Source organism: Dendrobates tinctorius, unplaced genomic scaffold, assembly GCF_039654945.1.
Source record: "Dendrobates tinctorius isolate UK_male_01 unplaced genomic scaffold, ASM3965494v1 ptg000057l, whole genome shotgun sequence".
Taxonomy (NCBI): domain Eukaryota; kingdom Metazoa; phylum Chordata; class Amphibia; order Anura; family Dendrobatidae; genus Dendrobates; species Dendrobates tinctorius.
Window position 1 is genome coordinate 6,790,252 of NW_027361725.1, and position 16,260 is coordinate 6,806,511.

At 45.3% G+C, this 16,260-nt stretch overlaps 1 protein-coding gene across 1 annotated transcript in view; it reads right to left on the reverse strand.

The window, feature by feature from the left end:
• CCDC85C (coiled-coil domain containing 85C) overlaps nucleotides 1-16,260 on the reverse strand; it is a 161,635-nt gene that overhangs the window by 54,264 nt on the left and 91,111 nt on the right. The window contains exon 2 of the mRNA XM_073577705.1: nucleotides 1,794-1,870. Coding sequence (XP_073433806.1) covers nucleotides 1,794-1,870 — 77 coding nt within the window. The remainder of the gene's footprint in view (nucleotides 1-1,793; nucleotides 1,871-16,260) is intronic.

The window sequence follows — 16,260 nt, forward strand, 5'->3', positions numbered from 1 at the left end:
ATAGGTGCACAAACTATTGCTAAACCTTTTATATACAGTGTATAGGGTCACTGAAACTATGAATGAACCCGTACGGCACACAGCACTCTACAGGTCTACTGAAAGGGGACCTATGGATGCTCCTACAGGGCCACAGTAACTGCAGATGAACCCTATGGTATAGTGTGTCTCATAAGTCCACGGTATGTATACATGGCACATTGCTAATGACCCAAAGTTTTTGGGGACCTATAGAACGCAATCATTGAGTTGACCTATAAGACTGTTTTGATGGACCTATATAACACTATATGCTATAGGGCTGAGCTATCGGAAATTGTACGCTATATCATGGACCCATACAGTAGAGATGTGTGTATCTTGGAAGGCCATGGAGATGCTACTTGCAGCCGGTGTACCCCGGGCACTACTTACAAACACATCAGGAACCTACAGTTGTAGCGCCGGCATCCTTATGCCCCATTACCCAATGTCGCTGATTTGTGAACGTCTGCCTTCGGATATGTGCAGCCCCTCGCTGCAACAATATAACTGCATCCCGAATTATCACTGCTGGGTCTAGCATCCCTGGACACAGGGATGAGCGGACATGATGGATGGCTTATTAGGATGGCGCCATAAGACATGACACAAGCCGGTTAATGTAAAACACTAAGAACCGCTCCGTGGGCAATTTATGATTTAATTACCCCATTTCTGAAAAGGAGGGGTACAAACCTTTCCCAGCCACATGTAATCCCCCCTGGAGGCAGATGGGACCACTGGTTAATTATCTATACACCTCGATGACCTTCCTACAGTCCATAAAGAGAGACATCAACAATCACAGCTCCGTTCCTGTTAGCCGCATGAAATATGGCAGGAGACCCCCCCGCTGTGTCTCACGTCACCACCCTAATGAATCACAACATCATGCGGATCATTACGGAGCACCGCCATTTATCTAATTATTACGTCAATAATGCCGCCGGCTGCAAAACAGACCAGACAAAAAAAATCATGATTAAGCCCTTTATAAGGGGTGAACGACAAAATGGAGTTCTTCCTGTTCATCGAGAACCTCTATTAAAGGCTGATTATTTTTTTTTTATATAAATGCACTACAAAGAATTATTTTTACAAATTAGCTTACATTACAAATGTTGCACCATTTTCCTCGTGTTGCACCGTGTATTGGTGACTGTAGAATGAATTAACTGAAAAACAGTCAGCGAGTTCTTTCTGACTGGAGTATGTAATCATTTCATCTGTCATTGTCTGAGTGTCTCTGAGGATTTATGACCACAGAACACAAGAAAATTCTATTTAAGGGCTTCCCTGCATATTCCCTGCATATTCCAACCATGCAAAAAAAAAAAAACTTTCCATATTCCATACACTGACGGCAAACAGTGATCTTGAAAGTAACGAGACGAAGTATTGTAGAAAGTTGCAAATTTTCATTATAGATGACCTATGCAACAGAACTAGTGGCGGAAAGTTCCGCTCGGCTGATAGATAAAAGTACAATGCCCTTGTGACGCAGAAGAAGCAGGGACATGTCTTAAGACCTTTCGCTATCTGGAAGAAAATCTTCAGCACTGAGTCGCCATTTAAAAGCAATTATTCAAACAATTACAAGGGCCATTAGGGCAAAATTATCTAAAAGAAATTAGATGAGATACAAAGAAAAAACAAATCAATTTTCATGGGTTTAATTAAAGCACTCCCTAAAAGCGATCACACGCTGATGAATGCGTCGGACGCATCGCTACCACGTCCTAATGTGAATGTCAGATTATTTTTTTTATTACCTGCGTCAGAAGTTTATTGTCGTCTTCAAGGAGCTTCACTTTGGTCTCTAGTTGTCGGATGTAGTTGGAAGATGGATCTAGAACAAAACAAAAAGAAAAATTAGATTGTAGTAATTATGGCCTGGAAGGCTTCATGACTCATTTTCCATCAAGAAGGGGCATGTAAAGCTGGAGTCACACATAGCGACTTACCAGCGATCCCGACAACGATATCAACGTGTCAGGATCGCTGGTAAGTCGCTATGTGATCGCTGGTGAGCTGTCAAACAGACAGCTTCACCAGCGATCAGCCCGGCATCTCTGTGTTCGTTAGCGCTGATGCCATATCCCTGTAAAAAAATAGAATTAAAATAAAAAATATTGTTATTCTCACCTTCCGACGTCCCACGCAGCCATCCCGCCTCTCTCCCCGGTCCGGTCCCAGTAATCCTTTGCGAGAATGACACGGTCTCGCGGCAGCGCGACGTCTCGCGGTCATTCGTGCAAAGGATCACTGGGACCGGGAGCGTGGAGAGAGGCGGGATGGCTGCACGGGACGTCGGAAGGTGAGAATAACAATATTTTTTAATTTTTTTTATTATTTTTTACACCTGATCGCTGGTCTCCCGCCTGTCACACGCAGCGATGTGTGCTGGCCAGCGGGAGATCAGCGACAAAAGAAATGTCCAGAGGTTTCTTGCAGCGATCAGTGATACCGGCAGGGGGGCCGGTCGCTGATCGCTGTCACACACAGCGATCTCGCTGGTGAGATCGCTGTTGTGTCACAAAAGTTGTGACTCAGCAGCGATCTCAGTAGCGAGATTGCTATGTGTGACTCCCGCTTAAGTTGGGGATGGTAATTGCATCCAAATTTTAGCTGCATCCAACCTAACTGAGCACTGATAACAACTTTATTATTGACCCACAGACTATCTAAAGAGAAAAAGTCACTTGCCAGAAAAGTGTATTCCTTTTAATCTGGTGTAAATGGCACCATTCTCCTGAATCTGGTGCTGTTTTTCTTTTGTTCCTGCGCCTCTCCGTTCCTGAGATATGGCCCTTTCTTCCATGTATATAAATCTGGTCTTAGTCAAGTAGGTGTGCTCCTCATGAACATGCCCACAAGTCAGAGGTGAGGACCACGCCCACTTGCCAATAAGTCTAGGATTTATATACAGGGAAGAGGGTCCGTATCTCAGGAACAGAAAAGCACAGGAACAAAAGAAAAACATTGCTGGAGTCAGGAGAACAGTGGGAGCTAAGCCATATAAAAAAATGGTGTAGTAGGTCCTTTACAGTAGCCTTTCAGAAGCTTCAAAACGCAGGACTCCAAAGAGTTTACACATGGCAGTCCCTGACTGCAGAGTCTTTATGAAAGTGATTTCTGATCTGGACTCATGGTTACAACCAAGTTATCAGCCATTGGAAGTGGTCCTATGTCATCTTAGACAGAATAAGGGTGGTCTTCCTTTTTTGGACCACCTCACCAGATTGAAAAATTGTATCTCAGAAGGATCAACTTACTTATTTTCAAACTTCTGATTAGGTAATACACAGTCATGCAATTAAAAAAGAACATTATGAGGTTGCTCTCTTACAATAGATCTTTCCACCATCAAGTTCTTGATGGTCTCCGCTGAAGTTTCGGTACAACTCCACTGTCCCACTTATCCCAGTCCTGAAATTCCTGAGCTTAAAGGGCTAAGACAGTCAAAATAATCTTCTAACAGGTGATGGATACATGTGAGAAGCTCTCATGGCTTATAAAGTTGGGTAGTGAGAACTCTTTGTATACAGAACCAAATGTTGGCCCTAAAATCACATAATTATTCACAACATCAGAACTTTGAGGGATATCTGTCAGCAGGATCTACCCTCCAAAGCCATCTATATGAGCATGTAGGTCATAGGAACCTGAATAAAATGATACCTTGATATCTGCAATCTCATGTTTTGTTCCAGAGTAATCTATATTATTCTTAATATGTAAATGAGCCGTATATATATACCACAGTTCCCTGTTACAGCATTGCCAGAAGCCCGTTATGGGACGCTTATATCTATCTAATCTACACTGAATCATCACTGTAAGGTTTGACAAAGACCAGGGACATGGTCGAAACGTGGCCTACCTTATGAAATACCTTGTACTGCAGTGAAACGATTTTTCTGTATTTTGTGCTCAAAATAAACTTCTTTCTGCAAATCATACAAGACTTTGAGTGCGACTGTTTTCCCTTTGGATCACGGTCAATGGATTAATTCCACGTTCAGTCTGCACCTACCCTGCGAGAGTGCGCGTCTTTCCTTTCTCATGTGACAAGGTCCCAACGACCGCCGAGGTTGTTATACGGATCGCCGGATCGTTGAGGAGATCTGCCTGTTTGACAGCTTACTAGCGACCATGTAGCGACGCACCAGAGATCCTTACCAGGTCGTATCGTTGTCGGGATCGCTGGTGTCTCGCTAAGTGAAACGGGACCCTTACCCTCTAAATGCTTTTATGACCTCCAAAATTAGCACCATGATGCTTTGTGCAGGTTTTCTCCCCTGTGGACTTGGCTGACTGTGGTCACATTATTCCTGGGAGGGAGGAAAGTCCTGGGAATATTTCAGCTAATAATCTCCGACCCCATCCTCGCAGTGCGGCACTTTGTTCTTATCCTTTGTCCTTATTGCAGGAGAGGCGGAGAAGGGTCAATATATTTATTTTAAAGGGAGGAATGGATTCTGAAATATACGGAAATGAAACAGTCCAAACTATTGTATAATCACGACATGAAACTACAACGCTGCACCTTTATGCTGTGGCTGCCGTGACGTGGAGGAGATGTATGCAGCCAACCAGTGCTCTGCTGACTCCCAAACTCCTCTGGTATAACATCAGCACAAACACTGAGTCGGCACCTTCATGGCTGAGCAGCTAGCTGCACACAGCCTTACATCACCATGCACAGCGTCGGATGAAGTGGTGTAAAGCCGCCACCACTGGACTCTGGAGGAGACGTGTTCTGTGCAGTGACGGATCGCACTTCTCTAATGGAGGAATCAGGGTTTGGTTACTTCAGGAAAACATTACCCCCTGACTGCATTGTGCCCACTGTACAGTTTAATAGTCCTTCACTAATATCTATATCGAAGCATAATGATCTCAGCTTGTCAAGACTCCAGTCCCTTTGAAAGCATTGGTAACACAAGGCAATGAATATCTTGTGGCGGTATTAATGCTGGAGTCAGGGAGATGGCTCTGATGATAGATGGGTTGTCGGTGCCTTATATCACACTCCACATCCTGGTTCCAAAAGGGACAGTAAATCTCTTCAACAAGAAAGCAGTCAGGTCCACAGTGACAGGACAAGAGAGAGGCTGTAAAACCTGCGAGAAATACTGAGCGGTGCGGTGGTCTTCATGTTTTATATTGACCCTGACATTAAATGGGAAATAATTATAATTGGGGAAATAATTACAATGATATTGTCTAAAGCAGACCTAGGCAAAGTGCGGAACGAGACAGCCGTGAGGCTGGAAACCTGAGGTCCGCGGGCTGCACAGTGCCCGCACGCCCGCTGTCTCCCGCAGTCAGCACTAGTGGAGGAGGGGTCTCCAGCCACTTCCTCCACCAATCAGCGTGTGAAACAGCTGACGCGATGACATCATGTCATCGCGTCAGCTGTGAACCGCCGGAGAGTCAGCGCTCCGGAGGCAGAGGCAGAAGGTGAGTATGTGGTGTTTTTTTGTTTTTTTTCATGGGGGTGAACATGGGGATTCTATGGGGGTGGACACGGGGATTCTATGGGGGTGACAGCACATGGGGATTCTATGGGGCTGACAGCACATGGGGATTCTATGGGCGTGACAGTCGCACATGAGGATTCTATGGGCATGGCAACACATGGGGATTCTATGGGGGTGGACATGGGGATTCTATGGGGGAGAACATGGGGATTCTATGGGGGTGACAGCACATGGGGATTTTATAGGGGTGATAGCACATGGGGATTCTATGGGGATGACAGCACATGGGGATTCTATGGGGGTGACAGCACATGGAGATCCTATGGGGATGACGCGCAGAACATGGGGATTCTATGGGGGTGATAGCACATGGGGATTTTATAGGGGTGATAGCACATGGGGATTCTATGGGGATGATAGCACATGGGGATTCTGTGGGCATGACAGCACATGGGGATTCTGTGGGCATGACAGCACATGGGGATTCTATGGAGATGACGCGCAGAACATGGGGATTACTAGGGGGGTGACGCGCAGCACGTGGAGATTCTACGGGGGTAACGTGCAGCACATGGGGATTCCATGGGGATGACATGAAGCACATGGGGATTCTATGGGGGTGACATGCAGCACATGGGGATTCTATGGGGGTGACATGCAGCACATGGGGATTCTATGGGGGTGACGTGCAGCACATGGGGATTCTATGGGGGTGACATGCAGCACATGGGGATTCTATGGGGATGACGTGCAGCACATGGGAAGGCTATGGGGGTGACGTACAGCACATGGGGATTCTATGAGGGTGACGTGCAGCACATGGGGATTCTATGGGGGTGACGTGCAGCACATGGGGATTCTATGGGGGTGACGTGCAGCACATGGAGAGGCTATGGGAGTGACGTGCACATGCTGCACATGGGGAGGCTATGGGGGTGACATGCTGCACATGGGGAGGCTATGGGAAGGCTGTATACTGTCATGCAGTATATGGGAAGGCTGCGTGGGGCTCATGCAGTATATATGGAAGCCGTGTGGGGCTCATGCAATATATGGGGAGTCTGTGTGGGGTTCAATCAGTATATGGGGAGGCTGTAGGGGTCTCATGCAGTATATGGGAGGCTGTGTGGGGCCTCATTCAGTATGTGGAGAGACTGTAGGGCTCATGCTGTATATAAGAAGGCTGTGTGGGGCCTCATGCAGTATATGGGGAAACTGGGGCTCATGCAGTACATGGGGAAGCTGTGTAGGGCTAATGCAGTACATGGGGAGGCTGTGTGGGGCTCATGCAGTACATTGGGAGGCTGTGTGGGGCTCATGCTGTACATGGGGAGGCAGTGTGGGGCTCATGCAGTACATTTGTACATTGGGAGACTGTGTGGGGCTCATGCTTTATATAGGGAGGCTGTGTGGGGCTCATGCTGTACATGGGGAGGCAGTGTGGGGCTCATGCTCTATATGGGGAGGCAGTGTGGGGCTCATGCAGTACATTGGGAGACTGTGTGGGGCTCATGCTGTATATAGGGAGGCTGTGTGGGGCTCATGCTGTACATGGGGAGGCAGTGTGGGGCTCATGCTGCATATGGGGAGGCAGTGTGGGGCTCATGCTGTACAAAGGGAGGCTGTGTGGGGCTCACGCCGTATATAGGGAGGCTGTGTGGGGCTCATTCCGCATATGTAGTAGGCTGTGCGAAGTTCATGATGTATATAAGGGGCTGTGGGGGGGGGTTAAAGATATATAGGGGGTGTCAGCATACTTAATTCTGCTCAATATTATGTGATACAATGAATATTAATAAATTAATATTGAGTAGAATTAATTTCAAGCTATTGGTTCGGCCCTCCATAACAAACAGTCATGGTCTCTCTTGTTGCCCCTCGGGAAAATAAATTGCCCACTCCTGGAGCGCCAATATGGTGATGTCCCCTAAAATTGTGTTGCAGAGGGTCCGATGGGTGCCTAAAAGGAAGCCCACAGTGTTTCAAACCATTTAAAATTGCACTGTTCAAGATTGTGTAAGGCGGCCAGGGTGGTAGTCGTGGCAACTGGCTGTTCTGTTCCCACACCCTGGCGCCTCACAGATGAAACAACAAGTCCTTTCAGCTCTGCATGAGGTACTGTACTCACTTCAGATGCTGGAGTTTCCACCAGCCCTGTTACTTCAGCCTCTGATGCATAAGTCCCATAAATCACTCTGTACTCCATGTTCTTGTGCAACAGTGTAACTTTACTTAACATTAAAACAGTCTTTATTTTGGCAGCTCACATCACATACAGAGTCATCTTCATTTCTTTCGCTGTCATCCGGACAGGCCCTGATCTTACTTAGCAGCTTCCTCTGCCTGGCAATCCCGGCCATATCTTTTAGACAGTCCATGTCCCTCCTGTTCTTTCCCGTCACCAGCTCCTTATCAGCCCCTTGTCCGGCTCCAGTGGGAAGAGGTGCAAGGAACGCTTCCACTGCGGCTTCCGCCCCGGTCAAAGCCCCCCGGATCCTAATTGGGGATGGTCCTATCGAGCTGGTGCCCATCTGCACTGTTCGCTGCCTGGGGCCCCTTACTGTTTCAACAGCTTTATCCCTATGGCTAATCACTCTGCTCACTCGACCTGCTGTTGGGTAGGCTGCCCAGGCTTCTGAACACAACCAGGAAGCAACCCAACTACAAGTCCCTGCTCTATGCTACCACACTACTGCCCTACACTACCTAAGTTCCTATTCTATTCCTATCCTACAGACAGTACATAACATCACAATATGTAAACATTACACACCACCTCCTCACCTCTCCCCCTGTCTGTCGATGTTCCTCAAGGCTCAGTCCTAGGACCCCTACTCTTCTCCATCTACACCTTCGGCCTGGGACAGCTCAAAGAATCCCACGGCTTGCTGTATCACCTCTACGCCGATGACACGCAGATCTACCTATCTGGACCTGACCTCACCTCCTTACTAACCAAAATTCCACAATGTCTATCTGCTATTTCAGCCTTCTTTTCTGCTCGCTTTCTCAAACTGAACATGTACAAAACAGAATTCATCATCTTTCCCCCATCTCACTCTACCCCTCCACCAGACCTATCCATCAATGTCAATGGCTGCTCGCTTTCCCCAGTCCCACACGCTCGGTGCCTTGGGGTGATGCTCGACTCTGCCCTCTCTTTCAAACCACATATCCAAGCTCTTGTCTCCTCCTCCGGATCCGCGCTTTCCTCAACCATGAAACCACAAAAACACTAGTGCACGCCCTTATCATCTCCAGCCTCAACTACTGCGACCTCCTACTCTCTGGTCTCCCCTCCAGCACTCTGGCACCACTTCAGTCCATCCTACACTCTGCTGCCCGACTAATCCACCTGTCCCCCGGCTATTCCCCAGCCTCCCCCCTATGCCAGGCCCTTCACTGGATTCCTATTGTCCAGAGGCTCCAGTTCAAAACCCTACATACAAAGCCATCCATAACCTGTCTCCTCCATACATCTGTGACATGGTCTCCCGCTACGTACCCGCACACAAACTTCGATCCTCTCAAGATCTCCTTCTCTTCTCCCCCCTCATCTCTTCTTCCCACAACCGCATAGAAGACTTCTCCCGTGCCTCCCCCATACTTTGCCTCAACACATCAGACTCTCACCAACAACAGAAAGCTTCAAGAAGCACCTGAAGACTCAACTGTTCCGCCAAGCCTACAGCCTGCAATGATCCTCAGTCTACTGAACCACCGCACAACCAGCTCGACCCTCTCCTAGTGTATCCTCACCTATCCCTGTAGACTGTGAGCCCTCGCGGGCAGGGTTCTCTCTCCTTTTGTACTTGTGTGTCCCTTGCCTTACACATGTTTATTGTACTTGTCTATATTTCCCCTTTTCACATGTAAAGCGCCATGCAATAAATGGCGCTATATAAATGTATAATAATTGCATATTACATCAATAACATTAGAAGACCCACTTATATTAATAAGCCATGAGGTGCCACAGACTGTGTGAACAGCGCCCGAGAGAGAGAAGGCATGTGAGGTTCCCCAAAACCTCCTTACACTTGAAAAACAGTTCAGCAGTGATTGAAGCTGGTTTTGATCGCTGCTGTTAGAGGTAGGTGCCAGCTGTATAACACAACCAGCACCTGCATTGTATGAAGAAGGCTCCATTCCTGGTCCAAACATCCGCACCCAACCTGGGCCACTCATATACCCAACCATCCCCTTTGATGTAATTAACATGACCTGCTAACTCATGCAATGGGATAAGCATTAGTTAAATGTAGCCTTCATGCAATGACTAAAATGCAAAAAAATCAATAGCTATCCCATAGCCACTAATGATAGGAGCCCTCATCCATCCTGCACTGACACTTTGATATCAGGAGGGAGCCTTCCATGACTATGGGTGAAGGTTGGGTCGCTTATTACCCACGTGTCGCTGGTGCTGATCGCTGGTGAAACTGCCTGTTTGGCAGCTCACCAGCGATCATGTAGAGACACACCAGAGATCCTGACAAGGTCATATCGTTGTCAGGATCGCTGGTGCATCGCTATGTGTGACAGGCCCTAAGACCGATTCTCCATAAAGTAGAGAGTATTCCCAATGGCGACAGAGGAGGATTTGTGTCCTCCTGGGAATGTTATCCTGACCTTTATGTTATCTATGATCCTATTCCCATCTCTTCTGATCATGAAGACCACCCATTAGGAAAGAAAAAACAATCTTGTTGATTTATGGTCTGAGGGGTTCTGTATCTACATTGGAGATAATGGAGAGTCAGGTCTAGGTTTGGCTTATTTGGTCCTTGAGTTATGCTGATGGCTTAGTCGTAAAATTAATAGAGGGACAAGCTCAAACACAAAAAGAAAAATTAACCCCAGCTACCTCTGATATCCACACCCCCACAGAGACCTCCAGAGGCACCCCTGCTTCACACCCCTCACCTGAGACCCAGACAGTCTTTCTCAATTAGAAAGAGACTTTGTACAATTTAAGGAGGAACATCTAAGAAACCTTGGTGACAGAAATGTAAATGACCAAGTAATTAATGAGAAAAACAAACTGAAAATGTGGATGCAGGTCGACTCTGCGGGAAATAAGAGGCGCCATGTGTGAACAGCAGCAAGAAAATGCCAGAATGAGACAGGAAATAGAAAAGCTAAAACCACAGACACCTCTAAATCTGAGTCAGGTGGGGGCCATGGAATCAAGGAGGAGTGCAGATGAGATGACCTCCACTGGCCAGGAGGCAGAGAGGCCAAATAACCCCAACAATATGAATGAACCTGAAACTAATAAAAGTGAACCAGAAATCAGATCCATAGAAGAGACGTAAACCTGCAACCAGCAAAATCTCCAGCACAGACCCCCAGCATCATTCACATAACCCACCGATGACAACACAAAGTCCTGATACCGTCCTAATAATAAACTACCAAGGACAACAAAACTTAAATTCCAAGACCGCAAAATCATTCTGTCATCTCTGACCCCAAGAAAGAATATATCCAGTAAAACCATACAGAGCATCAACATGGACTTGACCACAAGAATAAAGTCAGAGCCAGACATGACCCTGGAACAACACCCCTCCATAAATCACCATCACCTGTATGACAGCAAGCATCTGAAAAAGGGGTCAGCCTTCTGGCCAAAGAGCTGAAGGCCATTGTATTAAACAGACCTCAGACCTGAATCCAACAGCAACCAAAATCCCATGAAAATACCCCCAACAATGAAAAGGCAGGAACCCCAAATTTATCACAGGGAACTGGAAACAAAGCCCTTCACCCAAAATGGGGCCATCAGAGGAGGCGACCACCATGGAGGGGAACACCGGCCTCACATGCAGAGCAGAGATATGCAGAGCAAGATGAGGAGATGAAGCAGTTTGTACATTAAACTAATGTTACTGGATGGAACCAACATCTTTAATAAACCAGTCAGAAATCCGGTGTATCAATAGGAAAAAGTCAGCTCATCACTCCAGAAGTCCGATGCACAGATACTTGCAGTCTACAGGAAATAGCCAAGAAGGAGAAGCCAAGAGAAGCCAAGAAGGAGAAATATCCAGCATCCGAATCTTCAGTAAAATATAACATTTCCATAGATATAAAAGTCGCAGCCATGTGCAAGGGACACATGGGCAAACGGGTTTCAGAATGAGATCCTTAATCATTCAAATCGGGGGGCAGGGGGTGAAGAAGCAGGGCGAAAGATGCGCGTCGGGGCAGAGGGACGGGACTCCCACTCCATCTTTAGTCACACCGCCAGGATCCAGGTAATGGCATTTTTGACCATTCACTTTTCATATTATGCCACTGTGCTTTATTGCTTCTAGGCACAAGAGGTTCAGCTTAAAACAGTTATGTATATTAGAGCTTCTATTAGGAGACATGCTGAGTGTTGTTGCAATGCTGGGCTACACATGCTTGAGATACCAACTATGGTATTAGGACTGTAATTTTGCATTTACACCAGGATATTGCTAAATTGTTAGTGTGTGAGCTGCAATCCATATACCATCTGTAGACTATTAAAAGTTGGTGATGAATTAGGTTGTGGACTACAGCATATGACACACATTTTTCATTTGGTTTGTTAGTTTTTTGGACCTCTTTGTAATCAATTTTTAGGTGGTCATTTTTGCCATTTACTAGGCAGCAATTGTTATAATATTTGGAGTCTTATGTCCCTCCTTTCCTTATTATGGACCTTTCTTTAATTATTTTATTTATATCATCTTTGATTCAATAAAGATTTGATTTTTTAATGCATATCCAGTTTTACTCCATTTTCTTGGTATGTCATACTGACTGAAGATATTCTCATTTATAAAGTCCTCTACTCTCTAGAGGGTTTATGGGTCTGGTCTGGGGGTCTATTACTTTATGGGCCTGCTCTATGGGTCTCTATTAGTTAAGAGGTCTCCCTAAGATAAAGGGGGTCTGGTTTGGAGATCTTAGTTTTGGGGGGTTTTGTCTATGGCATCTACCGTATTCGGAAGACCTGTCGATTAGTTTAGCGGGGCCTGGTCTGGGGGGGGTCTATATCAATTTAGGGGGGCCTGGTCTAGGAGTATCTTAGTTTAGAAGGGCTAGTCTGGGAAACTAATAGTTCAGGGGGTCTAGTCTGGAGTCTGGTTTCAGGATCTCTTAGATTAAGGGGTCTAGTCAGGGGTACTCTTATTTTAGAGAGGATCTGGTCTCTGGCCTTTTCTGGGGTCTGTATTTGAGCAGAATGACTACTAATCTGAAGTCTGTATTTGTTTAAGGGGTCCACATTTATTTTGGAGCCTGATCTCGTTTCACAATTCACTTTGAAGGGGGCCGTATGCATTATCTTGGGGTGGTAATATGTGCACCACCCTGTATGTAAAGGGATAATAAGCAGAGTACACATTGAGGAGGCTATAGACCCTTCTGACGCAAAATATTGTGCCGTATCGGACGCCTCGTCCTAGGAAACCATTGCGTGTCTATGATTAGACTCCGTTTGCCCTAATTACAATTCTCTCTTTCTATGTTTCTCATTTCTAAGCATAAATGTTACATATAATGTCACAATATTCCGTGAGAACCGAACAATCCAGAAATGAAAAAGGACAAATATCCAAACCATAAAGTGTGACACTGACTACGAGAGCGCCCACACCAGGGAACATGGTGCATGGATGTATTATCGCTGTCAGTTGCCCCCGCAAGGAAAAAGGGGGTCCGGGGGGTTCTCACCTCATAGATGATACACCCCCGAGCCAGGCATTTTCAAGTAACACGTTTAGAAATTTAAAAGGTGGACAACCTCTTTAAACCTCACAATACTGTACCTCCTGGGACGGGGGTGACATTGTCCCCATTAAATTATAATTTGCATACCACAGGCAAAAAAAAAAATGGAGAAAGCTCACCTACAACACAAGACACAGACATTGGGGTGAAATATCAACATGTACGCGTGACAGAAATAGGGGGCGACACAACCCCCTTTTGCCAGAAGGCATTAAGAAAGGTGTGGAAATCAAAAGACACTTGGATAAAGATGAGAGATTCTGGGAATTTCACAAAACAGGTAAAACAGGAAAAACATGGAACCCATGGCCCGGGCAACAAACAGATTGTGTGTCTAGGAGAGAAATGCGTCACAAGAACACAAACTGTAAAACAGAAAGACGACAACACAAAAAATAAATAAAAGAAAAGAAAAAAATAAAAAATAAATAAAAGAACGTGCTAAAGACCGCAACAACAAATACGGATATAAAGTGAAAAGGATATGACTGGTTAATGTGACAACACCGCAGCACTTCCTACACACCAGTCTCCATGTAAATGATACTTCTCGTCATATGTATCGCAAGATATTAAAGGGATATTACCATCTTCAAGACACTATCACAGCATGCAGTAGGTGTAATAATAATATTAACAGATACCTCCAATTAGAAATGTAGTATAGTTCTTCTGATTAGCTATATTGCGTACCCCAAGTGCAGGGCATTGCAGTAGCTTGGGTATCCATGGTTGTAAAACAGTCAGCTAGCGCCTTTTGAGGTCGTCTATTGTGGATTTTGCTGTGTGCTTAGAATCATTATCCATTTGTAGAAGCTATCCTCTTTTCAACTTCTGCTTTTTTTCACAGATGGTGTTATGTTTGTTGAAATTTCATTGAATCTATTCTGTCGTCTACCCGCAAAATGCTCTCCCGTTCCACTGGCTGCAACTCAACCCCAAAGCGTGATTGATCCACTCCCACGCTTAATGGTTGATGAGATGTTCTTTTCCTGAAATTTTGTGCCCTTTTTTCTAAACACATACCTTTGATCATTATGGCCAAAGAGTTCTATTTTAAACTCATCAGTCCACAGGACATGTTTCCAAAATGCATTAGGCTTATTTAGATGTTCTTTTACATTCTTCTGACACTGAAATTTTTTAGAGAGGACACATGAGAGGTTTTCTTCTGATGACTCTTCCATAAAGGCCATATTTGTGCGGGTGTCTCTGCAGTAGAACATTGTATCACAACTCCAACTTAATCTTTCTGATGGTCTTTTGCAGTCAAGCGGGGATTCTGGTTTGTCTCTCTAGCAATCATATGAGCAGTTTTCCGTGAAATTTTGCTTGGTCTTCCAGACCTTATCTTGACCTCCTATTCTTGTTAACTGCTATTTCTTAACTACATTTCAAACTGAGGAAAGAGCAACTTGAAAACGTTTTGCTATCTTCTTATAGCCTTTTCCTGCTTTGTGGGCCTCCACCAGTTTCATTTTCAGAGTGCTAGGCAACTGCTTAAAAGAACCCATGGCTGCTGTTTTTTGGTACAAGATTAGAGGAGATTAGGTTTTTATTAAGCTGGGAAATATGCACCATTTGGCCATTCCTAACGATGATGGTGAACAAGCCATAATCTTAACAGGTTAATTAAAGTCTGAAACCTTGGTCAAAGTTATCTGAGCACAGAAATCTCCAAGGGTGCCCAAACTTTAACTTTGGCTCATTTTCCTTTTTGCAATTTTTAAAACAAAAAAGTCAATATTTTTCTTTTTGCCTAATATACAAAGGAAATGTGTCATCTGTAACTTTTAGGCCTTTTAGAGATCATTTCATCTTCAACTTACTTAACTGTTCACAATAACAGTAATTTTAAACCAGGAGTGCCCAAACTTTTACATTCCACTGTACTACATATTGGGATAGGATCTTGTAGATGGGAATACCCCTTTAACGATGTTGAGCCAGGAAGGATGGGGTTTCAACGTGGCCATCGTGACTGATAGGAAGCCAAATGGGACTAGAGGGGCATTTACATCGGTCGATTATTGGGAACAAGAACTCCTAGGACTACACTCCTAAAAACCCACCAACCTGTAAAAAAGCGAAAAAATGGCAAGCAGCACTCAATAGCAACTTTTACGCACTTATGTATTTACTGTCCCATTGTGAACAGGTGCCAAAGTTTCGGCTCAAGAGCAAGTGAGGCCACTTTTTTTTGTTCTTGCTCTGATAGATAGGATGTATCCGGTAGCGCGCCGCTCCTCTGCTGTGAAGCCTGCTTGTTCAGATCAGCGGCATAGTCTCACCACTGGTCCAGAGTGCTGTCCTCTGCTTCACAACTGCACTCACTAGCACGCACTCTTTTGCTTAGGAAACTGGCCACCACTAATAGACTGCAGAAGTGTCTGGTAACCAGTGGCGTAGCAACTGTTTGTGGCGCCCGGGGCGGTCGAAAAATTTGCCGCCCCTTTGGTCGTTGATAATTCGGAAGCATCCGAAGAGCCCACACTACACTCAAAGATCTAATTTTTAGTCTGCTACTAACTCTGCTATTATTTCTAAATTTCTAGACTTTCAACTTCTTGCAGTTCTCTATATGTATTAGCTTGATGATGCTGGATGAAGACCTAATGGCTTTTTTTAATACTAATTTTTAATAATGTGACAGAAAAAAAAACAGAAAGTACAAATTATTTTGGCGGACAGGGGGCGGACACTGACAGCTTGGGGTCCCTGTGCAAGAAATGTGTCCGGGCCCCCCTCCTTTTATGGCGTCAAAGCTACGTGTGTGTATATATACATATATATATAGATTATTGATGTTATATAGCCACACACACACACATACAGGTATATATTACATAGTCTCCTTTATTATGTATATCCCAATCCCCCACACCCCTCATTGTCCTCCTCCCTTCGCATCCCATTATTGTCCTCTCCCCCACCTCCATCATTTTCTTCTCCACCACTATCTTTGCTTTCTCCCCCACCACTC